The sequence below is a fragment of the Eleginops maclovinus genome, chromosome 16 (genome assembly GCF_036324505.1).
Source record: "Eleginops maclovinus isolate JMC-PN-2008 ecotype Puerto Natales chromosome 16, JC_Emac_rtc_rv5, whole genome shotgun sequence".
In the NCBI taxonomy this organism is placed as follows: Eukaryota; Metazoa; Chordata; class Actinopteri; order Perciformes; family Eleginopidae; genus Eleginops; species Eleginops maclovinus.
Window position 1 is genome coordinate 14,581,269 of NC_086364.1, and position 26,853 is coordinate 14,608,121.

The 26,853-nt window shown below is 39.5% G+C and overlaps 1 protein-coding gene across 1 annotated transcript; it reads right to left on the minus strand.

Moving 5' to 3' along the window:
* Positions 1-138: 138 nt before the first annotated feature.
* Positions 139-25,889, minus strand: abca3b (ATP-binding cassette, sub-family A (ABC1), member 3b). The gene is made up of 31 exons (XM_063903340.1): positions 25,602-25,889; positions 24,462-24,548; positions 21,423-21,669; positions 18,647-18,774; positions 17,151-17,316; positions 16,188-16,447; positions 15,987-16,103; positions 15,461-15,581; positions 14,061-14,234; positions 13,738-13,919; positions 12,052-12,198; positions 11,747-11,876; positions 11,502-11,656; positions 11,069-11,224; positions 10,752-10,962; positions 10,038-10,188; positions 9,454-9,552; positions 7,996-8,194; positions 7,603-7,909; positions 7,246-7,519; positions 6,793-6,997; positions 6,483-6,702; positions 5,626-5,787; positions 5,113-5,285; positions 4,575-4,709; positions 4,242-4,436; positions 3,936-4,123; positions 3,628-3,798; positions 2,740-2,936; positions 2,386-2,459; positions 139-1,835 (listed from the first exon to the last, which is right to left on the minus strand). The coding sequence occupies exons 2-31, from the start codon at positions 24,513-24,515 to the stop codon at positions 1,704-1,706; spliced, it is 5,130 nt and encodes a 1,709-aa protein (XP_063759410.1). The 5' UTR covers positions 24,516-24,548; positions 25,602-25,889; the 3' UTR covers positions 139-1,703.
* Between the last annotated feature and the right edge of the window lie 964 nt (positions 25,890-26,853).

Below are 26,853 nucleotides of genomic sequence, written 5' to 3' on the forward strand. Positions count from 1 at the left end.
CCTGTACGTCTTGAGTCTCGCAAATGTAGATTTGTTTCCCTCGGAATATAGGGAAAAAATATATACCTCCTTCCCCTTTTCCAGCTTTACTATTTATTCTTTATTTAAACAGAAGTGAAAAAGGGTACCAGACACATATTTGCTTCCATTTGCATAGAGCATTATTTAATTTAAAAGCGATACATATACAGTCGACATGGTCAGTTTCATGGTACAGTAGGCTACAGTACACAATTACAATGATGTGAATTCCCTTTTTAAATACGATACACTGTTTTTCAGCATAACTTCATCATTCAATATCAGCAGTGCAAGCATTTCCATTTCTCCTCAAATGACGTATGTATCTTACATTGCAATTGATTCAAGTCATACATGTAATGAAGTGCAAATAAACACAAAAATTTAACAAAAGTCAAAATTAGGAGGATAATTTCCTTTAAAGACCAACGAGTCACATATCCATGTCTTTCTGGAATGTCAGTCTCCTTACTAGTCTTCTCACGCACACATAACAACATCTGTAAATCATATGAAGCTGTTAATAAAGTTAATCACTGCCTGCTTTTTGCTTTCAGGTCAGACAGTAAAATACATTCAGCTCAAGTTTGTTTCATTTAGAATAGGAATGTAATTTTACATTCAAGGTAAAAGGATTGCCAATTCTATTGCTGCAACTTGTGAAAAAAAGTCTCCTGTGTCACACAATGATCTATTTCTAAATATCTTTGTGTAAACTGTAAAGGCTGGATATCGCATGGTAACACACTGTTGCTGTAACTTGTTTAGCAGGAAACCAAGAAAACATGGTTCATAAGACCTTAACAATGGAGGCGTAATCAAATGTCTCAGACTGGACTAAATGTCCTCTGAGGATTAGCCCTCAATAAGGGCGTTCTTTTTGCAATCTCCAGCAGCTCTTTGCTAATCCAGTATCATGCACTCTGTAATTCGTATTGTATGCATGCATTCAATAATGTACACAAAACAGTCTTCAAATGAGAAAAGGTTCTGCTCTGGCCTGATGATTATGTGTTTTTTAGTACCATGAAGGCATAACAATATTTACATCTGGCAACAACATTAAGAGGCTCTTGAGGATAACCAGGCATTTTGTATTGGGCAATATAAAGAAACAAGAACCCTCAGTAGTTAGATAAGGCGCAAAGGTGTGTAACAATTTCATACACGTATTAAATGGAGTGGTTCATACTCTTGTGATGATTGATGATCACAGAAAAAAGCTCACAATTATTGGAGACATAATTAATAAAAATACAATCATAAATAACAAAAAAAAGACAAACTGTACACAAAAAACCCCTGTCACACACAATTCAGAGTTGTAGTATCTAATGAGGGGTGTCATTGACTTTGACCTCACTAAAAATGTGCAGAACTTTTGTTCTTTACTTGAAAATAATCATCCTCTAGGAGTCATAATCGCCAATCCTAGTACTTCCTCGTCACACAACAAGAATAGCATGAATCTCCCAACAAAGACACACCAACGTTATACACTAGTAAATGTTGTTGATGTCACTCGCCCAAAGTGTATCTTTGTATGTGTTGTTTGTCAAGGTAAACATGGAGCCAGAGATAAAACCTGCTCCAGCCTGTGGATGCACACAGGTGTTACACACACACTAACACATATAGGACTGTAGAAAACTGTCAATGGATGGACGGATTCCTCGCTCCACTTACTTCCTCCCACACTCTATGCAGTGCTGAAACTGGGCAAAGCTAAGGAACACCTGCTCCAGTGATATCTGGCTCACACAGTAGTCTTCAATCTGATACTTCTCTTTGGCTGCCTCCAAAGTGCCAAACACCTGTGTGGCAGAATAGGGTGGGAGAGAAAAAAGCAAGAAGTGATAAATGGAGGCATCTCTGGTATTATTAAGCCTTTCTGCCATGATCACAAGTTAAAGCTACGGTCTTAACTTTCTGAACATTAAAACAAATGAAGACATTATCTCTGCCTGCGTTCACACACAGTTCCTAACCTTAACATTCAAAAAGCATTTTTGAAAGCTAGCTTTAATGCTTTTTACATTACCGTCTACAACTTGACATGCACTCCTTCACACTTTAACATTGTACATTTACACTATATTATTATTGCATTTTTGTACATTTGTATATTTCATTTTCATTTTTATTCATTTTCATTTTTATTTCTAATTATTTGTATTTGTTTTGCTTCTCTTTGTATTTCACTGCTGCAATGCAAACATTTCCCAGTTTGGGATAAATAAAGTACTTCTGATTCTGATTCTAAGGGTTACTGTTTACCATTCTGTCCACTAGAGGGAGCGCTAACACAGCACAAATGCAGAAAGAGAGAAAGAGTAGAACTGTTTTTCTGTATAAAGACGTTACCTGTGCCCAGGTTAGCGTTTTGTCTGTCAAATGATAGTGCACCATTCCCTGGTGCTCATCCTTTAGTTGACTTCCTGTGGTGGGAAACATATTCATTAGATTTGTTCTGTTATAGATTACTTTGACAGTAAATCACTCTCAACTGTTTGATAATTTGATCTGCACATTCAATTGAAGAACAATGCTTTTTAAAGCAGCTACAATATTAGCTTTTATTCCATTGATAACACATAATTACATGTATGGTCTTTTGTATTTTTATAGTTACTGTAGTCATTAATTTACTATTGAATTGTATCCTTTATACAGAAATGTTATTCATTCTTATAGTTATTGTAAAGGTTAGCCTCTGACCTGGGAAGGTACTTTCAATAAAGTCTTTAAAAAGCTGCAGGTCGCTGTCCTCCAACTCAGCCTCGATGTGTACTTTGGCCAGCAGGGTGTAGCCGCTGCCGAACTTGCTCTTCAGGTGTTGAGGACTCCCAAGGCACTTGAACTGACCGTTGACCATCACTGCCAGCCTGGTACACAGAGCCTCACACTCCTCCATACTGGTGAGGGAAGATATCACAGAGACAGGTTAAAAGTGTAGTCATCCTCATGTGTTCTGCTTTTCCTGCATCAAGACGTAGCATGCAAATTCTCTGAACATGTATTCAGTTCATTTTATTTAGGTAACATTGGAAGAACCAAATTGTAATAAGAAATTGAAAGTTCAGCATTAAAAATGTTACAGTATAAGTACTAACAGTAAAACATACTTATAGTATCAGAAGTACTGAAGCATAAAAACAGGCCAGTAATGGTTCATTATGTCATATAACTGGATTACCATTTACGATGCATCAATGTTTAAAGTCCTTTTTCTAATCTAGTTGAAATAAGTAAAAGTCACATTTTGAGGTAAAAGGAAGGCAATCCAGGCACCCCAAAATGTAGAAATAGTACTAGGAGGTATATGTCAAAAACCTTTATTGTGTTGGCTACGCATGTTTCAACTAAGGTAGTAGCCCAGACAACAAAAAAAAGAAAACAACTTTCTGGATTGCCTTCTTGATTTCTCTAAGCTATACATCCTTGAGGAGTGACCTCTGGCTTTTTCCTGCACTTTAGAGGTCCATACTTTTACTGTAATAGAGCATTACTTCATTTATTTAAGTAAATGATATGAACCTATATAAGGAGAGAAGAAGTATAAATTAGCAAAGTCCCTGAGTACCTAATACAAACTGTGAAGCTCACCTATGAGAAGTGATGATTATGGCCTTTCCAGACTCTCGTGTGCGTGTAACAGCGTCCCACAGCAGCCTCCTAGCCACGGGGTCCATCCCTGTCGAAGGCTCATCCAGGAAGATGACCGGAGGCCCACCAATGAGAGCCATGCCTGCACTCAGCTTCCGCTTGTTACCTCCACTGCACAAATTGATAGTGATTGATATTATTTACATGTACTTTCATAACAAAAAACAGAGCATTTAAGGCTAGTATGTGAACAATGTGACAAAAGTGAATTGAAGAAAACGCTGAGATCTTTTCCTCAGTCTCCGTACCTGTAGCTGCGGACCAGTTTATCAGCGTGAGGCTCCAGCAGCAGTGACCTCAGGACATTCTCCACGCAGCCAGAAACATGCCTCTCTGGTATTCCTCTGAGCCTGGAATACATACTCAGAGTTTCTCTTCCGGTCATGTGGTCCAACACAGCATCAAACTGAGGGCAGTAACCAATGCGCTGCTGCACCTGCAATCCAGAGATAAACATTTTCTATCAAATCACTGACCTTTAAAAAAACCCTGGGCATCGATTGATCGTAGATTTACCAAGAACGTCTTTTCCTTCCGTCTCCATCTGCTCTTACCTTTTTAATGTCTCTCAAGATGCTGTATCCATCAATGTAGGCATCCCCAGAGGTCACGGTCTCATCACCTGTCAACATCTTAAAAGTCGTGGTCTTGCCTGCTCCATTGAAGCCCAGGAGGCCGAAACACTCCCCTTTCCCTACAGCTAAAGACAGCCTGTCCACAGCGAGAAGAGTCGACCCGCTGCGGTACTCCTGAGAAGGGGAGATAACAGTTGGTCTGTGCCACATTGTCATATCTCACAATGACACCCACCTCAGGAGTTGCACATATCGAAACACTCAGGCTGAGTCTGTGTTATCACGCAAAGGAAAGACTCCTGTGCTGCGTACCTTGCTGAGCTCCTGCATCACGAGTGGGCTGCCAACCATAGACTCTACTACTGGCTGACACTCCAGGACCCTCTTTCTTTCTTCAGCCACATCCCTGTCCTCCGGAAGCACGGCTGCATCCTCCATGTGAGGTAACTAACACATATAGGTAGAATGAAAATCATAAACAAAAACAAGTAAGACTATGGCACGATAATACTACAAGCATCGATGATGAACCAACAGGTATCTTGGTACATGGGGAAATGAAACATACATTTTGCAGTACAAAATATGTAATAGTTTACTATGTATTAGCGTACAGGAGGAGACTTTAATAAACACTTCATAAACACTTGATAAAAAGAGAATGCTAAATTGCATTTCTAAAAATGTGTATAGAAAAGGCATTAAGGGCTGCAGCTAGCTTTAAAAAAGCCATTATTTTCTCATCATAATTTGCTAAAGACAAGGATGTCGAAGTCTGACAAACTGAAGCCCAATATATTTAATTCAAAGACTATCACTGCCTTGTTCACCGCTCATATAATCCATCTACCTGTTTATGTCTCCTGAACAGGGAGGTGATGAGTCGCCGGAGAGTGCGGACACACTGCAGCTCAATGACAAACAGCAGAATAATGAAGACTAAACCCTGTATCGAGAAGGCCACAAGGAAGCGTCCCACACCAGGTTCAGCCATCGAGAAATAATTTGGCTGCCAGGTAATGTCTAGAATCAGAATAACAATGTTATTACGGCATTAATATGAAGGGTGTACAATACATATAATGTAATATTGTTCTTTGTTTTTTATTATAGTGATTAAAGTGGGGTTTTTTTTTAAAGGTGAAGGTTAAGCTGACTTGAAAACAAAGAATGACCGATCGTCAATATTTTATACACCATACACCATTATTCATATATTTATTGTCACAATAAAAATGAACCACCAGCATTATCCAAATATATCTTTGTAATAGTAGAGCGCATTGTTTTTCCAACTAAAAGCATACGCTTTACCAAGGGGAGAAACCGTCATTCTCAGAGGCAGCAGTCAGGCAGTACTTACTCATCAGTCCACACGCTATCTGACTGAATGGTGGACTGGAGGTGCAGAACGTGAGGAATTCGTAGTTCTGGTAGAACTGGCTGAAGGACATGCCCAGGCAATAGTTTGGGAAGATCAGAAAAACCTTATCCAGTAAGAACGACAGGTGCTTCATATTTAACTCTGGAAAATACATTAAGAAGATATCATTGACAGGAATGGAAAGGGGGAAAAAATGTATTGCATTTTTATTCAAAAAGGGCACAGCCATGCCAGAAGCACTAAAGCTGGGAACTGAACCCAAATCTGTGACGGGGTCGACAAGTGTACACTGTAGTTGTTTTCAGCAAAACACTTTTCCACCTTACAAGTAACTCAAAACATGTTTTCCCAAGCATTGGCTGATATTATTTTTTATTGAAAGAACGTTTAAATAAAGTGGGGGTCATATTGTACTTGAGGAGAATATATCTACATATTCACAACATCAAATCACCCTAGAGACTGTTGCATTATGGGTTTTTTTAGCCAAGGTTGCTTAGCTAGAGTGTTACTTCAAGGGTTTTTGTAGTTTCTTGTTGAGCTTAAAAACTGTTTAGTTAGCCTACACACTTTCTGATGGCTCGTGTAATGTTTACTGCTGCCAGAAAAGAGTCCTAATAATGAAAGCTAAGGATCTATTACTGACTCATTTTTGGAGTAATATCATGTAGGGGAAAACTTGCTGAATCCGATAAGCCTTTCTCCTCTTCTAGAGTATTTTTCACAGCTGTATGAAAAGGTGGTGCTGTTTAATAATAAGCGTCCTTTGAAATACTGTGGCCACCACTGTAATTTAGTTTTAAACGTATACCATTGCTGGAAGTGTCTCCTCTCACCTGGGATAGCCAAAATGGTGACGGACAGAAAGGTGGCCGTGCCAGAGATAATGTTGAAGATGGTGAGGCGTGTATAGGCAGTAGCTGCACTGGTGAAGAGGAAGCTGAGCAGGTACATAAGAGGCACAACCGCCCAGCCATACAGCAGCAGTAACAACAACACATCTACCATGTGGCTGTTGTCTGTGAAAGCCTTGACTCCGAATGCCTGAAAAACCACCTAAGAGCATAAAACAAGTTAGAACAGGAGCAGCAAAAAGCATTTATCTGTTTTTATGTATACTTCCTGGACAACTGGGGTCATACTTACCAGCATGAGAAGGCAGGGCAGCAGGAAGTTGATCAGGTCCCACAGCAGGGCAGAAAACCAGAAGTTTGACAGGTAGACTCCGCTGACCTGCTGCACATGCTTGGACTTGATAGAAGACTCTGTTACGAGCAGTAGTGCAAACGTGCTGGACAGGGACGCCATACCGTACATCAGGTTGATCGCAATGATGAAACCGGTTCTTCCCCTACACATTGGAATGAAACAATAAGAAATGAGAGGGGGGGGGAGTTTAAAAGGGGTTGTTAAAAAGACAGCAAAGATAAGTGAGAAATAACTAACAGGGCACTACAGAAGTACAAAGACACTCCATCATAACATCTAACCTGTGTTTATCAGCATGAACACTGCAAAAAACATTTGATAGTAAAAAGTGTGTTTCCTCTAACTATGTGAATGTAAGAGCTCTTTTCCCTTTCCCGTCTATCCACTCACTCTCTGAGCTGGCTCTGGGCGGTCTCAGACATATTGCGTGGCATTGGGTAGTTGCCCGTCTGTATGGAAGCATTCGGCCCTGCTAGAAGTTTGAACAGAGCATTGTCCACCATCATGAGGGCTGTGGCGGGTGTATGGTAGCCTGCATTGTTGAAATAGGCTGTCGCTTCTGTATATTTGCTGTTGCTGCCACGGAAAGCTGCACCCACCACACAGCGCTCATTAAAGCTGCCACCTTCTTCCTCTGCCTGGTTCAGGATGTAATCTGTGAAGACTGATGGGGAGCAAAAGGGGAATTTGTTCAGTAAATATTCAACTTAGTAGTCAAGTCAGGTCCCTCTCCCTCACGATGCTTACCTGTGATGTTGACGAGCTCGCCAAGCTGGGCAGAGAGCTGTGAGCTGTATGTTTTTGCCAGGGCAGAGGTCACAGGGCCCACTCCCGGCTGTACAGCCACAGGAACCCTGGTGGGGCCATACAGGCTGAGGGCCAGCCTCAGCTGCGGAGCGTTGTTGGAATTTGGCAAGCTGCGTGCCACAACTAAGGCCAAAATGGTGAAGACTAAAGGGACCAGGAACTGAGCCACCATCACCTTCCAGTTCCTCCAGCTGTAGAGCGCCCTCTTTAAGAACATGGCGTAGAACTGTTGCAGGTATAGTCTGGCCTGATGGAGGAGGGAAGGGGAAGTTAAATGCGTGCAATATTAATGAAATGCAGGACATATAACATGTGTTCTTCTTCTTATCTCACTCCGGTGTTCAGCTTGATGTTGGAGCAGTCCTCTGAGATGAGCGTGCCGCTGTCTGTGAAGTCAGTGACATCCGTCATGCCGCTGGTGGTGCTGGCGTCATCGGCGGTCCAGTCATTGGAGCGTCTCTCATGTTGGTACTGTAGCGCTGGCAGCTGGATGGCCTGGATGTCCAAACTAGAATCCACTAACTTTCCCACTCTGAAAAAACAAATGATCTAAGGTTATCTTCGGAAACAGCAACAAAAGAGACCTAACATACAAACTCTTCAGTGTTGTCAGCAACTAACAAGGAAAATATGTTTTGGAAACATAACATGATGAATTCGCAGAAGCAAAACGTGTCCAAACACATGTATATTTTTTATAGAAATAGATCAACGGCAGTTACTTTGTCTGAGGTCCATCAAATCCATCAACAAGTATTTTATTTCCTTTCAGCAGCTCAGTAAGGTGAACCCTAGGCTGCTTGCAAACAAAGACATTTCTGGGCGTTACAACTCAATCATCATGTAATCAAGCACCCTCAAAGAAGGACAAATCCATCTACACACACTTTCATAGAGCCAGAAATAATTTGCCTTGGTGTCAAATACAAGTCTATCAGGTTATCCTTTCTATACCGCTTTCCTCTGGAGGGGAATAACAACAATAAGAACAAATGGGAAAATAAGGTTTTGGGGGAATGATGGAAAATGTGTTTTAAAGCTCAATAAATATTCAATTTAAATATGATTGGTCATCAGATGTTCTGGATTATAAAATAACATTATGTAGTTTTTATTTGAAACAATTGAATATTTCTTCCTTAATAGTAGCCATGTTAAGATCTAACAGAGAAGGAGTTTTATTTGGCGGCAACATACTGAACAGCTGAAGGTAGATGAAATACCAAATGTTCAAACACCCGCTTTTCTTGGATTGACGTTTGATGTTCGGTGTATAGTGCGAAAGGTCGGAAATAACTGACGGCGGTTAGGTCACCTTTCAGGGACTTGTAAATAATGAGGCCAACATTCTTGGCTGCACCAATTACATTCATGCCAATTGAAGTAGCATGCAGTGTGAGCGGCCGGCTGTGAAAGCGCTCTCCTATTGGATGCCATAGATGCACATATGAAGTCTACAGGGAAGCAGAAATAAGTGCTCAGTTAACAGCAGGAACCGGGGACTGAGAACTGTGAGAAAATGAGGCGAACATATCAGCCATAGCATGTGGCTCAATGTAGAAGCTGTAAGAGTTTCAATATAGATGTATTGTTGCAGAGCTACTTTACTACTGTAGTGTATGGAAACCACTTCCTTTTGGAATACAATATCTCCTCTTATTAGTAACAGTGCTTTCCATTAGTACACTGCTTAAATTGACAATGTGCCTAGAATAACAAAATGGTCATATACAACCATTATGAAAAACTATTAAGACACAATCACTTTTCATATCGTCATATCTCTCCCACCTGAGGAAAACCTCTTCCATAGTGGTTACAGAAGCTCCATAGCTGGCGATTCCCAGCTCCTCCCTGTTCATCTCCAGCTCAGCAAACAGCAGCTCAAACCTGTGACCAAACACAAAGTGCATCAGGGAAACACATCACACACTTCCTCACCGGGAGAACCGAATGAGATCGCTCAATATTACAATAGAAGCTCTTGATGACTGTTAAGCTGCCGAATCCAATATAAATCCAATCGTAGAACAGTAATAAGTGTCACTGTGGAGTCAGAGTCCGATAACTGGAGAGAAAAATGTTGATTCAGGATATAAAAAGGAGAAAAGCTATCCAGAGAATTGCTTATAAAATAGAAATGGGAGGGTTGGGATTTCAGTTAGTGTGTATGTATTGTTATGAAAAGAAAGAGTTTGATACACAGGGCCGAAGATTGAAGGAGCCATGTGGTTTATTTATGTGTTTATTATTATGGTATAGATTCAGGAGGTATGATTTGCGGTCAATGGTATTTCTCCTCTAAAGGCCACTTCACACAGACCACTGAGTTATTGTGAGTATTCTGGGTATGAACAAAAACCAGACTGACTCACCTGCTGGTGCTTTCTTTGGGCAAGATGAAAGAGAGCTCGGCGCCCGCACTGCTCTCCAGTGTGGCATTAGGAACATACATGTGGACGAGGCGGGTGATCTCAGACACGTTACAAAGAGCGTCCTTTACTATCACCATGTGGTAGCCAGCACCTGGGGAGCAACAAAGTAACAATGATGAATGTTCCCACTTGATATTGATGTAGTTGTATTTTCATTTTCTCCTTCATGTCCGAGGATACAATATAAAGCAAGAACGGTAATATCAATCCTACATATTGAATCACAAACCTATCATTGTGACTTCATATCATCTTATTTTCTTTAGGCAAATACACACACACACTTCTTCTGTTACACACATTCATACACAATTCCATTTAGTGTCCTCTCTTCCTTTTCCATTGTGCGGTAAAAAATATTTTTGTTTCTATTCTCATTTGCATATTGGCAAAACTACAACATACAATACTTAAAAAGTGGAGGTGATATTTCATTTAGTTTTAATTATCTATAAAACTGTCAAAGAAATAACTATAAAATAAGAAAGCCCGACACAATTGTAAACATGATTATATAAGTTGCTGAAACAGAAATAATACAATTTGAATTAAGAAAGCAATGAAAGGATGGATGTATTTTAACAACTGTACTATCCATTGTGTTACTGTTAGTGACTTGTTGCTGTAGCCATTTCCACTCAACTCTTCACTTACCATATTTGTTTTTAAGGAAAAGTGGTGACCCGCTGCACTGCAGCTCTCCTCCTGCCATGATGGCGATGCGGTCACCGAGCAGGTCAGCCTCGTCCATGAAGTGTGTGGTGAGCAGGATGGTGCGACCACGCTTCTCCCCCTGCAGGAGGTCCCAGGTGGCACGTCTAGCTGATGGATCCATACCTGATGTGGGCTCATCTAGCATCACCACCTACAGATGGATAAGATTTAATATAAAGAGATGAGGCATGTTCAATATGAAGGAACGATGGGATAAAAAAGGAAGGAGAGTGAATAATGATCATGACATTCTTCACCTTGGAGTCTCCAATGAGGGCGATGCCAATGGATAGCTTTCTCTTCATGCCACCGGAGAGGGTCTTGGAGCGAGCGTGTCTCTTATCTTCAAGGTTCAGGATACGGATGATGCGGTCTACGTCGTCTGGAATCTTGTCTCTGGAGAAGCCTTTCAGCTGGATATCGATCAGAAAAAAAATACCAATAATTAACATCTAGTTTAATGAATAGCTTTAGAAAACAAAAACAGGCCATTATAAACTGTGTGAAGGTACAATGTATGGCACAGCTAATGTATTACATTGTACAGGTGTACCTAAAGACATAAAGAGACAAAGAGAAAATAGCGCAATACACTTTTCTATCAATAATGAACGAGCAGGAATAAACAAATGAAAGGATAAGGATTCCGCTGGAGTAATTGTGTGTATTAGTGCATGATTGTGCGAGTACCTGTGCATAGAAGAGAAGGTGCTCTCTGACGGTGAGGTTATCAAACAGGACATCATGCTGGGGACAGAGTCCGAGGCTGCGGCGGATCAGAGCCATGTCCTGGCAGATGTCGTAGCCGTTGATATAGGCTCTGCCGCTGGTAGGGGGAAACAGTCCTGAGCACAATCACACACACACAGGCAATAAGTTGAGGTCAAAGTATTTAGGTGGCATCTATGTTTGATTGGTGTGTTTCAGATGGTCACCTGTGAGCATGGACAATGTCGTGGACTTCCCTGCACCGTTGTGTCCGAGCAGCACCGTGATCTGTCCTTCGAACATGTTCAACGTTAGATTCTGCACAGCCTGTCTTGTCTTGTTTCCCATTCTGAATTCCTGTCAAACAGATAAACCAAAAAAATGATATGGGGGCAGAGAAGCCTGATGCTCATTATTAATCCCAATACTGCAATGAAATATTTAATGACAACAGGTTTTTGTGTAAAATAGCACCACCTGCCTCCTTTTACAGGAAGAGGATATGTTGACATGTGTCTGTCTAACTGCTCACCTTAGCGAGGTGTTTTATCTTGATCCCCGAGACGAGTCCCGATGGCTCCTCCTCTATAAACTCCCCTTTCAGAGCCTTCTCTGCATCCTCCTCTTCCTCTTTCTCATTCACTAGAGCCATGCGGGGGCTGCTGCACCAGTATGAAGGCTGATGAAGATGAAGCACACAGGGGATTAAGAAAAAGTGAGGAATAGATAATGGTAGGGAGGTGGATGGGGGTAAACAGGTCTAAATCAGAAATCTGTATAAAATGAATTTAGAATTCTTGTATTAATTTCCAACATCTTTAAAAAAATACATGTGTTATGGAATTAAAGTGCTTCACACACTTAATATATTTCTAATATGTTTTTCAATGAAGAAAAAGGAATGACAGAATGCAACAAGAGAAGCAAGAGTCATCAGATTATTCATGAAATTACAAGAAAAGACCAGAGTCAATCCTTCGTCATCCACGAACCCACAATGGACTTTAAGTGCATCAAGATCTACTCCACAACATCTAACCCTTCCATGGTATTCAGTTGAGTTCCTGAGTACTGGGAAAAGGGTTAGCATGAGTTTGTTTATTTTTCTTGTGTAGAGCCAATCCATGATTGTCCATAGTTGGTATAAACATAAACCTTATTTTTTGTTGGCTGAACAGACTCAGACATTTCCTGTTTTTCTAGTCATCTGAACCCAAAGACTTCCTCTGGCTGATATGTGGTGACCTGAAATGTTCAGTCCCATTCACTATGACTATATTATAGCCACTTTCACTGATTGCAGCAATTTCGTTAATGTGAGGCCATTTCTCAGCCATAGGAGACCTTGACCTTGACCGTGCAAATACCTGATGGTGCTTTGAGTGGCGAACACCAACCACTTGCAGCAATTCTTCACATGATAATGTGTCTTTAACTGTAAACCACAATATAAAAGCCACAGCTGACCCGGGTTCAAATCCTGGTAGCGACAGTTTAGCATTATTCAGGACTTTCAAAAAACACGTCACTGATCATGTCCTTGAACTGCAATGATATTTTTGCACTTGTGATATTAAGTATCATTTAGCTTTAATAGTTGAAGTAGCAATTATGTTTTTATTGGTCTGCCTCTTAGGAAACAAATCTGTTTCCTTAACATGTCTTACAATGTGTTTTGCTATACATACATACATGCATACATTATTATGAACTCAAGCAGCCTTTGAATAGTTGCTTTACTTTTCATACAACTAGTTAAAATCAGAATGTCTTAAGATAAGAAAGATATGAACATCAAAATCCCCATGTGAACGTTTCTACACCCAACTTGGACAAAGATATTTTAGAAAATATAAGTATGTTTAAAAAATGTAAAACCCTAGAAGTTGTGGTTTGAAAAGTTACATTGAAAACGAAATGTCATTGAAAAAATGAAAAAGCTTTACACTGTTAATGTGAAAGATGATCACAGAACCAAACCTAACCATACACAACTTCCACTTTTTATTTTTGGTTTCCTTCTTTTAACTTTTAATTAGTAACTGACACTAAAGTAGAAACTATGAGGAGGAGCGCCATGATCAGACAACTGCAATTATCTGAACGTTAATAATGCCTTTGAATGCTTTATCTGTTCATACATACAAGTGCATCTCTCTCTTAAACTCCCAAATGAATGTGTGTGTGCAAGATTGAGTGGCTTAGCTTTGAAGCATACCAGTAGGAAGAAGTAAGATGGCAGAGGCACACCGTACTCTCCTGGAAAAACGGCCTCCATGTACCAGGCCACCAACCCGTAGAGCACCGCGTCAAACAGCAGCAAGCACAACACCTGGCCCATGGAGAAGTCATCGTCCACAGTCACCGAGTCAAACAAGTTTGACCACTGGATTCCCGTTCCTACAGGAGGGAGACGGATAAAAGTGAACGTTATTTAAATGCGGTTTTTCAACAGTGGGGGAAACAGAAATGAATACAGCCAGACATTTCAAAAGGTTTATGTTGTAGTTTGCAAAATTGACTTTGACCGTAACCTCTGACCTTTGCCTTCAAACATTCCTATGAGCTGAGCACCCATAGACATGGCCACGTTGGAGATGAGGCAGGCTGACACCTTCTGGGTATGGCTCATTAGGTCATAGCGTGGCCACAGGAACAAGTAAGGCAAGTAGCTCAGGAAATAGGTGAAGCCGCCTGCTGCTGCCGCCACATTTGCTGAATAGACAAAAAAAAAGAAAACAATGAAGAAAGGTTGAGTGGCAAGAGCTAATGGGTAAATTTCTACGTGAGGAAAGCTGCTTTTGCGGCAAAACCCATTACCCTGATTGACAGAGCAGGACAAATTAAGAATGACAAATGGAAAATGGTGGACATTTAAAGCAGATTAGGTGCAGAGACATCCGAACATCTGTTCACAAAAAGATTGCCAAAAGAGAAAAAAATCTATCTTTGTTTTAAAAAAGCTAGAAAGGGCACTGGAGGATCCTCTATGTCAGCTTTGAATATTATCTTAAAAGTCCTTCATCGCTAACTCTTTCCTCTTACGTTTACAATTCAATATGTATATGGAAAACCCTTGGAGCTACAGTATTTGGGGCTCATTTTGTAATGATCTTTGTCATTTGTAATGTATTTATGTACAATACCAGGAGGAGACAACAAGATGATAATGCAGTTTGAGCTTATGTGACAGTAAGTCATTGATGCAGTTTTAATGACTTAAATCAGGCGGTCAAATACCCAGTGGACAATTATTCATGAACCACAGACAGGCCAGGCTCAAGGAAGTCAGAGAAAGCAGGAAGAAGAGAAAGGAAGGGCTGGCCAAGAACGTCAAGTCTCCTACTAAGGCAAATAATAACCAAGTGCATGTTTCTTGCATGTGTTTTTAAAAAAGCCAGAAATCAACACGACAGCATGACTCAGCAAGTGCTAACAGTGTTGCAACTACTTAGCAAAGGGCTACATAACACTGAGGCTCTGAACACTTGCAACCTGAGCTGCAGCACTTCATTCATATTCCGGTCTGAATGAGGGAGAGCACAAAGAGGGAAAGAGAGGAGGAACAATAGGAAAGACAGACAGGATTTAAATAAGTTTTCTTTATCGTCTGTTTTGTTCAGGCAGGACAGGGTTCTTTCATTTAATTTGGTTGAAGACAGAAAGGAGCTGTGAACTATTTTTTGAACGACCCTATTCAACAGCAGCAGCTAAAATAGATGTAATCTAACAGTGGTTACATGAGCTAGATGCTTTGAACCAGACAAGCAAACAATAGACACTTATACACTGATGTTATACTTATACACACACACTGACCTACATCTGAGAAGCTACAACGAGCCGGAGAGTAAAGGGCATCAGACCACATAATACAGGACAGTACACAACACCAGAGACAGGCAGTGAAAACACATGATCATTATTCAGAGTGGACAGACCTCGTGAGAAGAAGGCAGTGATCATGAAGCTGAAGTTGATGGTGGCCACAGTGAAGAAGAGCAGGAAGACAAAAACCAGCGTGGGGTCACTGTAGGTCAGCACTGCTCCATTAGGGCTAATCTAAAACAGATGAAAACCAGATCTGTGATCAGCTATGACTTGCTTAGATACATTTATACCCCTTTAAATAAAAAGGGAGAAACTACTACCTTATTGTTATGAACATTTGTATAATAATGTAATAAACTACTTGATAGTTTGCTTCCCCAGCTACATCTATTTTTCCTCTTACTCTTACTTTGTACAAAACCACTTTAAAGCTCTGCCTCACGTAGCTTATTAGTTAACAAAGTCCCACTGTATAAAGTATTGTTTTGAGAGCTACAGCTAAGTTACACACTTTCTGTACAAAATAAATACAGCAGGTATTTCTTCTAAATGCTACACTGGATTATGAGACCTCTGAGGAAGTTATTTCAAGCTGGAATGTGGCTCATGTAACAATGTTTTGCAACACATACTCACATGGATACAAAGGAGTAGGCTGACGAGAAAGATTGAAATGGAGAGGAAGAGGAAGAACATGAGGAACCAGGCGCTCCAGTGGAGCCAGTTGCTAAGGCCCATCATCCTCATGTACTCCTGAAATACATAAGACAAGTTTGATAATAAACATCTGTTTTATTAATAATTTCAACACCCCTTCTAAAAGACACGCAAACACACCTTCAGCTTCCTCTCCTTCTCCTGCACCACGGCACGCACTATGTTGAGCGAAGTGTAGGTAAAGCTGAGCACCAGCATTAGGGGCAGCTGGTTCTGAATAGCCAGGATGAAGACGTCATATATAAAAGCCGGGTAAGGAAACCGCGATAGGACCACTCGGGTCTGTCGCAGCAGAGAGGAAGCAGATGTCTTGTTGTAAGAGCGCATGATGGCTCGGTCCACTGCATGCTGTACAGCAAGGAATCCTTCCCGGTAATAACCTTTAAAAGACAAAGACATATCAACACTGAAGAAGACATGTTTATGATTAAAAAAAAAAGACTACTACTTTGACAAAGTGACCTGTTCCCCAAGACAAAGCCATGCCTTTTAAAGTCATGAAAATGGGTAAGAGGCCTTGAGGAGAAGAAGTGCAGCTGCAATCATGAGTAATTATGAATGTTGAGGGTGGAAATCCATATCCATGAAACTCTAAAAGCTTCAATATTATTCTATGTGGATGACTTAATATTTTGGAGTCATTATTACTCAAGTAATGTCCACAGCAGAACAGTGTCTCTAATCCAGCATTCATAATCATCATCAACCTAAGGGACACATGTGAAGATAAAGTGGAGAGTGTTTGTTTACAAATGATGGGAGGGCACGATGTAACCTACTAAAACTAGATTTATACGGCCGTGGTTACCATGGAAACACAGCCCGAAGAGAGGATTCTGCTCCAGAAAATAAATGGTTTTCATCAATCATAATCTCCAGTTCAGCAGAGAAATAAAACGTTTACATAATTTTGTGGCTTTTAAAATGACAAAGCTAAAATGAACAAGTCTTAAAATGAGGTTTTACAGAATATTTAAATGTTCTTCTGACAAAATGTTTTGGCTTAATCTGACGGGTGGGAGGAAGGAAGTGAAACAGACAGAATAAAAGAATCAAACAAAAGGTAAAGATGTGTATTCTCACCGGGTGTGCCCCCCTCCTTGTCATACTGCTCCCTCGGCCCTGGCATTTGGAAGAGGGGGAAGAGGCTGAGCGTGTGCCAGTCAAGGTCGCTGTTGGGGTTCAGCTCAAACTTCTCCTTGGCTGGGGCATTACGTGGGGTGAAGCTGAATCGCAGATGGTAGCTCACCTGTTATTAAGAGAGCATAAAGAGTAGAGTGAATTTCACACATCAAGTCTCTTTTAGCTTTAAGTAGTGCCAGGACCAGATCAGTTTTATTGACTAAATACATCAACCTTTTTTTTACGTCTTCAGCGTTTGTCTGACTTTTTATTTAACTTTTACAAAGTCCTCTGACTTCTTCTTTTATCTTCTGGTTACACAGTTTAACACCTTAAGACAGAAACTGCCTGAATTAGCATTGTGAAACAGAGAGACCAACATCAAACCAGCAAAATGATTCTGAAACCAACAAGTCATTTTGGCTTCTTTGAGTCATTTTAGGGCAGGTACAGATTTTTGCCATCAGGGACTCATTGTGTTTTATCTGCTTGTAAAACTAACTGCCATGCAAAACCATTCATACGCTCAGCTTAGTTTGAATTTGAATTAAACAAAAGCATAAACGGTTAAACACAATATAATGCAAGTCAATTAGACCCCCTTATCAGCTGCTAACAGCGAACTTTGACTAGGGCTCCTCCCTGCTGATCTAAACACAGATTTGTATTTCACATCATTATCATGGTGCACCCCATGAACCAGAAAATATAGTAAAACTGTGTCATTTCACATTTTGATGCTGCAACAGTATGCCTTTAGACTCCAGGTCATTTTGAAAAATAACTCTTGTCACTTTTTCAGAATTTTGGCTTTGACTTGGTACCAAAGTTTCAGTTCTCATTACATCCTTGATTGCTGGTGTGTGTATTTATGTTTATGGTCACTGGCAGCAGGAACATTTTCTCCAAGGACAATAAGGTAATACATATAGTCTGAGGCCTTCAAGCATATTAAGTAGGTCAGACTTTTCCAGGACACTCAGATAAAGCGCTGTACAAACATTTAAACTCACATGTCCTCTGTCAGGTTTTTCCTGCCCCACAGGTTATAGTAATGTGATAACATATTTGGCATGCACTGCAATGCTATTTAATAACCCAAAACATGTTTGTTAGTGTAAGACTCTTCCTTCTATGTTTAAACTACCCTCTGGTAAAAGAGCAAACAAGATGGGTTTTAAGGAAGCAGTGAAAAGAGCCTGATGCAGTATAACTGGTAACACATTTGTATTACATTAAATGTTAATTATTTATCCTACTGAGATCAGTGAAACAAATATTATGTTTTTGTGTTGCATATTTTACACAAAGTACTTATAATGCTGTTCAAATACAGAAAAGCAGAATTGACCACTCATGTTGCGGTTAAACTCTGCATGCAGTGACAACCAAACGATGCACAGGCGCAAGTATGAACCTGCTGCAGTGTTTGACAGTGTGTGTTTGCTGCCACTCACCTTCAGGGGCAGAGGTTCATCATCGTGGGTGAATGGATGCTCAAACACCACAGCAGCCAGCAGCTTTCCTGACTGAGAGTCATTTCTCACATACTCCTCGAACTGCTCCTCTGTCTCAAAGCCACGCACTGGAAAAGACACATACACACAAAAACAAACAACATTACATCAGTCGCAGTGTGGTATTCTTCTCACGTACATCTGTTTTCATGGCTGTCTCATGGGCTGACCTTGGCGCTCGCTATTCTCACTGACAGCCAGGAATATGGTCGAGACGCAGTCAGCATACTGAATACTAAGGTGAATATTATCAATACAACAGGTCATATACTGTATGAGAGAAATAAGAACAAAGCCATAACACACAAAAGACATCAAAGCAACGCAATGAAACTCAATAACAACAGCTTGCAGGGCAAAGAAGAAGATCTGATTTGGGTTTCTTTCAATGGCATTTTTAATTCCACTTCAACCACACAATCAATCGCACACGTAGGTTTTCTGAGTCTGGCCATCAGTCAAAAGACATCAGTATAACACATTGTTCCAAGAAGTCAATGTGGGTCAGTCTCATTGAATAAACATTTAAACAGGGAAACAGGTCAAGGACAACCAGGTGCCAAACACACTAGTTCAAACAGGCATGAGTCACATTGACCTTCAGCTGTAGTACTAGTTAACGCCATCGTTCCTAAACGGGTTATGTTTTTCAACTAATTTGATAAAAAATATAAACCAGGACTTTCACAAAGTCATATCCAAATATTTGTGTTAGGGAAAGCCTAGCCATCTACATCTAATTACAAAATGGTTTGACGTTGACCTTAAGTAAATGTAGTGTCACAATGAGCAGTAAGTGAGCTACGCTGACACAGCACACATCCCCACACATGAGTCAGCTCAAAGTATTGGATATATGGTTTATAATATTTAATTAAAAAGATTCAAGTAAATTCCAAAAGTTTGAATATGGTTTAACTATTAGCTAAAAAGAACAATGGTTAAGCCGATGAGATAATTACCTAAGAGGAATGGTTAAGCTGCTGAAATAATTAAGTATTAGTAAAGGATGAGGAAGTTAATAAAAATGTATACGTAATGGATAAAACGTTTAGAGAGCTAATGGTGAATAGTTTAAACAACATATTAGTCAATGAAGATGACCAACTTTAAAGAACAACAATTTGAGATTACACAATAAAGGACATTTTGTTTCACAATTGACTATTTTCCAAACCAGCATGTAAAGCATAAACGATGAGTCACCACATAATATCTTCACACCACAAACACAATGTGCTGCCTTTTTGAGAGGCTCCAGTTCAACAACCCTTGTGTTGTTGTTTTTTTTTAAAACTGTGACATTTTAAATATCAAACTGCTTTTTTTAAACCATTCATGAGAGTCCAATCGTTGTTGGTCAGAACATTGAGGTCACATTTTGGTGTTCTTCTGTGTGCATGACATACTCAAATTCAACCTTGCTCATACCCTACCGTTCTCTCTAAACGACCAGATAAATTATTCATTAATGGCTGAGCTGGGATGTCACATGACAACACAACCTCCAGTTACACATATCAGACTGTCTATATGCTGCTACATCTCTGCCTTCAGCCTCACACTACTGCTATCTTGCTATGTGTCTGTCATGATGTCTATACAAATATGTAAAACATTTTGCACACCTGTGAGACTGTCCGCATGTTTACCTAAATAGCAGTCACACATGCAGAATTGTGTGTGAATTAAAAAGCGTTTGCAGAAGTCCCGAGAGAGGAGGCTACACACTACAATGTGTTTGCTTTGTTTCTTTACCCAGTTAAACTCCCAGTGGATACAGTCTGACACAGGAGTAGTGGTTTATGCCCTTGAGGGCAGTTTCTAGAGGAACCAGTATTTCCAACTCTTGAAAAAAGGTGTTAACGCTGTGGTATTTGTTTCAATGGTTATGCGCTGGTAGCAACAGCTAAATTTAGGATTCAAACGTCAGGACGATTCCTTTCAATAGTATACAGCATCAGCATGTGATTATTGTTTTATGGTTAAAAAAAAATGATTGAATTTTAAGCATGTTTAATGAAGTCTTGCTTAATATTAAGTTGTGGACACAACCAAGGAGGGACACAAGATTATCTATCTTCAGAAAAGGATATTATACATTTATTCTACGAGGATGCAAGCTAAAGTTCTTTTATATTAATATCCTTAATGCTACATTCTTATTATGATTTGATCTGAAGAAGGAGCGGCTTGTTTTTTTCCATGGGTGACTGCGCCAAGTAATACTCAGCAAGACTTCCTGGATCTTGTTTGATCTTTGCCTGACTAAAGAGCACCTTTCAGATGAGCCACAAGAGTCATGCAGAGCTTCCTATCTCTGTTGTTGAACATTTTATGAAGTGATCTGGCTATTTGAAAGAAAAAGTATGACATTTTGGGAAATGTGCTTATTTGCTGTTATGCCAAAAGTTAGACGATAAGGTCAAAAGATCAATACCTCACTGTCAAGTACATTTAAGTTTACAGCAAGTGGCATGTAAGCATAGCCACAAAATGTGAATCAAGGGATACTATTTTTTGCACTTTTGGAGGAAGCCATGGGAGCTTTCCCATTCTCAGTCTTTATGCTAAGCTAATTTAACATTCTAGACCATATTTTAAGTATTGGATGCTTTTCACAGATTTGCATTTGCAGTTTTTTTTGGACAAGCCAACATCATTCGATAAGTGTCCTGGATTCTATTTACCCATTTTTTGCCCAGATATGACCCACCTGCAGAGAAGAGAAGGCTGCTTCGCACATCCTCTGCCACCTGTCGCACCACACTGGAGTTACCGGGCACATAAGCCAGCTGAAAGTGTTTCAATGAGCTCCTTGGTAGTTCGTTAACGTCGTAGCTCTCATAGACTGTGGCATTTGGGTAGTTCTTAATGGGCACCTTCTGACGAAGCACAATGAGGATGCAGGAGAAGAGCAGTGGTAGCAGTATCTCCACCAGGGTTACCAGGATTTGACGTTTCTGGAGAGCAAGAGAACAGATAATCTGTCATTTTTTTGACAAGGGTGTATGTAAGGTAACATATAAAGAGGCAGAAGATTTTAAAAACTGAATGTGATGAATTAACTACATTTTAGAAGATTTACAGGGAAAAATGAAAATAAATCACAAAACGGGTAATTAATCAAGAATTTGACAAACAGACCAAACAGTATTGGGATTCATTTAATACACTATGTTGGGAGAGAATTGACATGACTATATATATCAATATCTCTGTAACAGATTAAATATGGCTCCATTTTTGGCAGCAGGTGAGTACTGTACTATGAGAGACACAGAACTAAGAATACTGCAGCATTGAAAAGCTAACCTCATTTTCATATTCTCAATTCGCTTACTAACTGCACCTCCTTTTCAGTGGAGATGGGGTCTGGGCATTAATTTATTCCTTCAAGACTATTCAGAATTGGAATAGACAATTCCACAGACAGTTCACATGCATAATGTCAGATCCCAAAGGGACAAAGGGACAAAGGGACTTGAACAGTTTCTGACATTAACAGTCAATCTCAGAGGGGCGCCGATATCAGACTTTCCCTTTTTAGCACAGTTTTGTCACTTAGAGATGAATAAATATATGCCCATAATAGGCACGTTTTCTGTTTTCCATGTTTTTAAAGTGTGTTTCAACGCATGAATACTGTTTCATAACATTGTTTGACACCAGTTTTGTAACACTGCAAATGCAAAAGCTTGGTGTGATTTATTTTGGTGAAATGTGACATCATCTTGGAGATTATTATCTTAATGAACAGAGCTGGAGGGAGTCTAACATCTAAGATTTCCATTTCCAACAACTGCTCTGCTTTTTAAAAACATATTAGTCATACACAAAACTTAATTTCCTACATTCAAACTGTAACTCAGTAAATACTTTATTTGACATAACATTTCATTTGGCTGACGCTTTTATCCAAAGCGACTTACAATAAGTGCAAAAAACATGGAGAATCAAACTCTGAACAACAAGGAAAGCGCAGATATAATCACTTCAAGCAAGTCATACCAAGCAAGTCATACCATTGTAAGTGCTGGTGAATTTGTTGCCTACGCTAACTCTATAAAGTGCTTTTCTTCTACTTCTTTTTTCAAAGAGTTTAATTGCCAAGATGCAATCCTTTTCAATGGTGTTATTTTTAGTTTGCAGTGCCAGTGTATAACAAAGAACAAGCCCTGCGATAACATTCAGGAGTAGAGCAAACAGTTTGCAAATATATGAAATCTCATCAGCTAACAAAAACTTCAGTGGCTGAGTCAACATGACTGCAAGCTGTCTAAATGTGGCCAGCTGCCAAAGGGGATAATGAAGCCACCAAAAAACAGGACGGCCCATTTACAAGGTCATTGTTAATAACTTTTTACAACAGGCTTTAAAAGCCTGAGGTAGAATATCCACATTTTTGACTAAAGTAGGTAAATTGTCAGAACGCATGACATATGGTAGAAATAAACAAACACCCTGTGTATGTTTTCTGCCACCAAGATGAAAAGAGCAACACCAAGATTCTCTGTATTGCTTTTGGTCTGGCACTAATGGAGTCTCTAGACAACCACACTTGAGCAGCAAAGAGTGGATATTATTATGGTTATGTTTATGGATCAACAACCTCCCACCATGCAGATAGACGATTCCATTTCCGGATAATTTTCCCTCGCAAGCACTGAGCAACCATTAAATTACGTTAACGTTCAAAATTATGCAAGCTGTCAATCAGAGCAACAAACTGTCATTTGTAAAAGTTCCTTCTATACATCTGTGAACTGAGGCCCTCCCTTAACGTGATTTTCCATTAAATGATACAATTCTCAAATAAACTGCAAACTGAAACGTTTCTGAGTTAAGACCAGTTGTGTGTCACCCACCTAACATGTTAACCAACAGCTGGAAAAGTACAGCAATGTGTACTACTACTTAATATATAATTGCAATATGACAGAACATTTGTTTACAGGTTTCCATGTATATTTCTGTGATATATTCACAGTTGCTCATAAGTAATTACCACCTGTTTTCTTAAATTGTTTGTATTTATTGTTTCACTCACAAAACTGTTTAGACAGTTAGATGATTGTATGAATCAATCAATTATGCATATACAGTATAAAAACTAAATAGTATATACTGTATATGTAACTTAGGTATTCCTAGTAAATATACTTGCTCCGTGTACATACATTTTGTATTTAAACTAATGTTGTTGACAAATACTATAATCATAGATAGCTGCTCTACAGTTGCTCAATGCAACATATCACAGCATTTGCATGGTTTGTTTTTATGATTTGTGTTTATTCTCATTTAAATAGAATACATACTTGTTAAAAACATCTGTGCATGTAAAATGAAGGGGACACAACTAAATTCAATGTAAAAACCTTAATTCCTGAAAAAGTTCCAATCTTGATTTACCGTAAAGATAATGGATATAAGGCTTTAAAAAGCGTTTGCCAGCATCCTCCCACATGTTGACCTAGCTCTAGTCCGACACAACAACAGGCCAGCAACACTGTGTATTATTCTGCATGTTATTTGGGTAAAGCAAGTTTCCAGGTAACAGAGCTTACATTATAAATTGTAGAAAACAAAATGTTAGTCAGTTTTCTGTATTTACGATGTCACATACTTATAATTTAGAAAAATACTGACAAGCAGGCCTCTGCTCTGGCAGACATTTCACAGTGAGAAACAATGTCAGCACCTAAAAAGGACAGATTCATGCATGTTGTAGGTTTGGCTCCCTCCAACTCACCTGCTGAAGATAATTTTTCCACAACAGGAGTCCAAATTGCCGCGCAATAGCCATTTTGAGCGGTGCACGGGACACAGTCCAGTTATCCTAAGATAGAGCGATGAGAGTGACATTTATAACATTTAAAATTAGAACTAAGTTTACACTTCAATGATTTAGAAGATGTATTAGAGCTTAGTTATGATTTTGATACAGTTTCTATACAACAATAACTTCAGAAAAAAAAGAGAAGTAAAATTGAACCATCAGCAGTGTCACAATGTCATGTGTAGAATCTGTAAACACTTTTTATTAGGGGCTAAAATTCCAAGACATGCATAAGGAAAAAGTGTTACACTATTAAATTAAAGGGGAAATCAGGAAGCTAGCTCAGTTTTGTAAAAAGACAGACAAAATAGCATTAAAAAAAACAGGTCATTCATATCCACATGTTGAACCAGTTATACAGGTGAACGGAAATTGTTGTTGTCTTCCAAACAGGACAACATGATGGTTACAGAGATATCTTTATGGCTTATACAACAGCTAATTATAGCCCATTCCAGCATAATATTGACTTTTGCTGAAACTGACAGTCACATTTGCATCTAACTGGGTACAGTCCAAAGACGGAGATAAATAAATATGAACTATTAAAGCTTCTGCAACCAGCCTTGCAGTGGGAGACTTTTTTCACAGCACAGAGTTATACATATAATTAAAAAGGTCATCCTGGGACACTCCTAATTCATACTGGTGCCTTTCATTTCTGAGTGGCAACCTTATCATGACATAAGGGACCATTGTACTGTAATTGAATTGAGTAGACCATGTGGTACAACTTAAGGCAACCATTTCTTTATTAACATGGTCAAGTAAACAATGAGGCCATTAAAGCACGTAAACCATTTCCTTATAAACAGAAACCTGCCTAGCCCTTTTCGGATTGGTCCAACTCAGCCTTCTGAACCTCCTGATTGGACAATCGACTTGTTCGTCAATCCCTAAGGATTCTGATGAATGCTAATGATGGAGCTGAGGAACAAAGCTAGGTATTTACAATATAACATGCTGACTCACCCACATGATTTCCTTTTACACTCTATCAATAATCTAACGTTTAAGCCGGATCTAATTCAAGACATATATGTGCGGAATTACCTCAAAAAAGCAGGTTTTGACTCATTAACTTCCCGGTCTCGCTTCCTGTCGAGGTGAATACAATTCCTCCTTTTTTTTCTTAAACCGACGAGAAAAGCATCACAGCGAGGCCTGTTCTTCTTCACCGACACTATCGAGGCTCAGCCTGCATTAGTGAGGCCACTGATGTCTGCAGCCCGCTCCAGGTGTTTCACCCTTCCAGTTTGCTGCCTGCTAGCGAGGCGATGACATTGCACCAGCTCCTGCATAAGCCCGTGAATTCATGGCGAGAAATGCAGCGACAACCGTCAACAAAACTCATCACGTGATCACAGTCTGACATCACGTGGTCCAAACAGCTGTGCTTCCTGGAAAACAAACATTACTATTAGTTTCATTAGTGGCTCGTATTAAAGTTAGATTTTACATGTGCTCTTACATGTTGTTGTACAAAATAATAATATTAAACTAGTTGTGAAAGAGTACCATTAGGAAATAAAGTTCCCTTAAATAAAAACATGTGGAGTTATGAAAAACAAGTCCCTTAAACGAAATAAAAATAAGCCTTTGAGCAAACGTTTTCTTGAAGACGAACAAATATATTTATCTATTGAACTCTATTGACACATTTCTTATTGCTCTCCATTATATCTCACTTTTCTTTCTATGATGAAACCCTTTACCGTGGTTTTGAATTCAACTTTTCAATCTTGAAGCTCAAACATGGAAACACTATCTACACATACAGTGGGGCAAAAAAGTATTTAGTCAGCCACCAATTGTGCAAGTTCTCCCATTTAAAAAGATGAGAGAGGCCTGTAATTTTTATCATAGGTACACTTCAACTATGAGAGACCGAATGAGAAAAGAAAATACAGGAAATCACATTGTAGGATTTTTAATGAATTAATTATAAATTCCTCTGTAAAATAAGTATTTGGTCACCTACAAACAAGCAAGATTTCTGGCTCTCACAGACCTGTAACTTCTTCTTTAAGAGGCTCCTCTGTCCTCCACTCGTTACCTGTATTAATGGCACCTTTTTGAACTCGTTATCAGTATAAAAGACACCTGTCCACAACCTCAAACAGTCATACTCCAAACTCCACTATGGCCAAGACCAAAGAGCTGAGAGACCAGAGACAAAATTGTAGACCTGCACCAGGCTGGGAAAACTGAATCTGCAATAGGTAAGCAGCTTGGTGTGAAGAAATCAACTGTGGGAGCAATTATTAGAAAATGGAAGACATACAAGACCACTGCTAATCTCCCT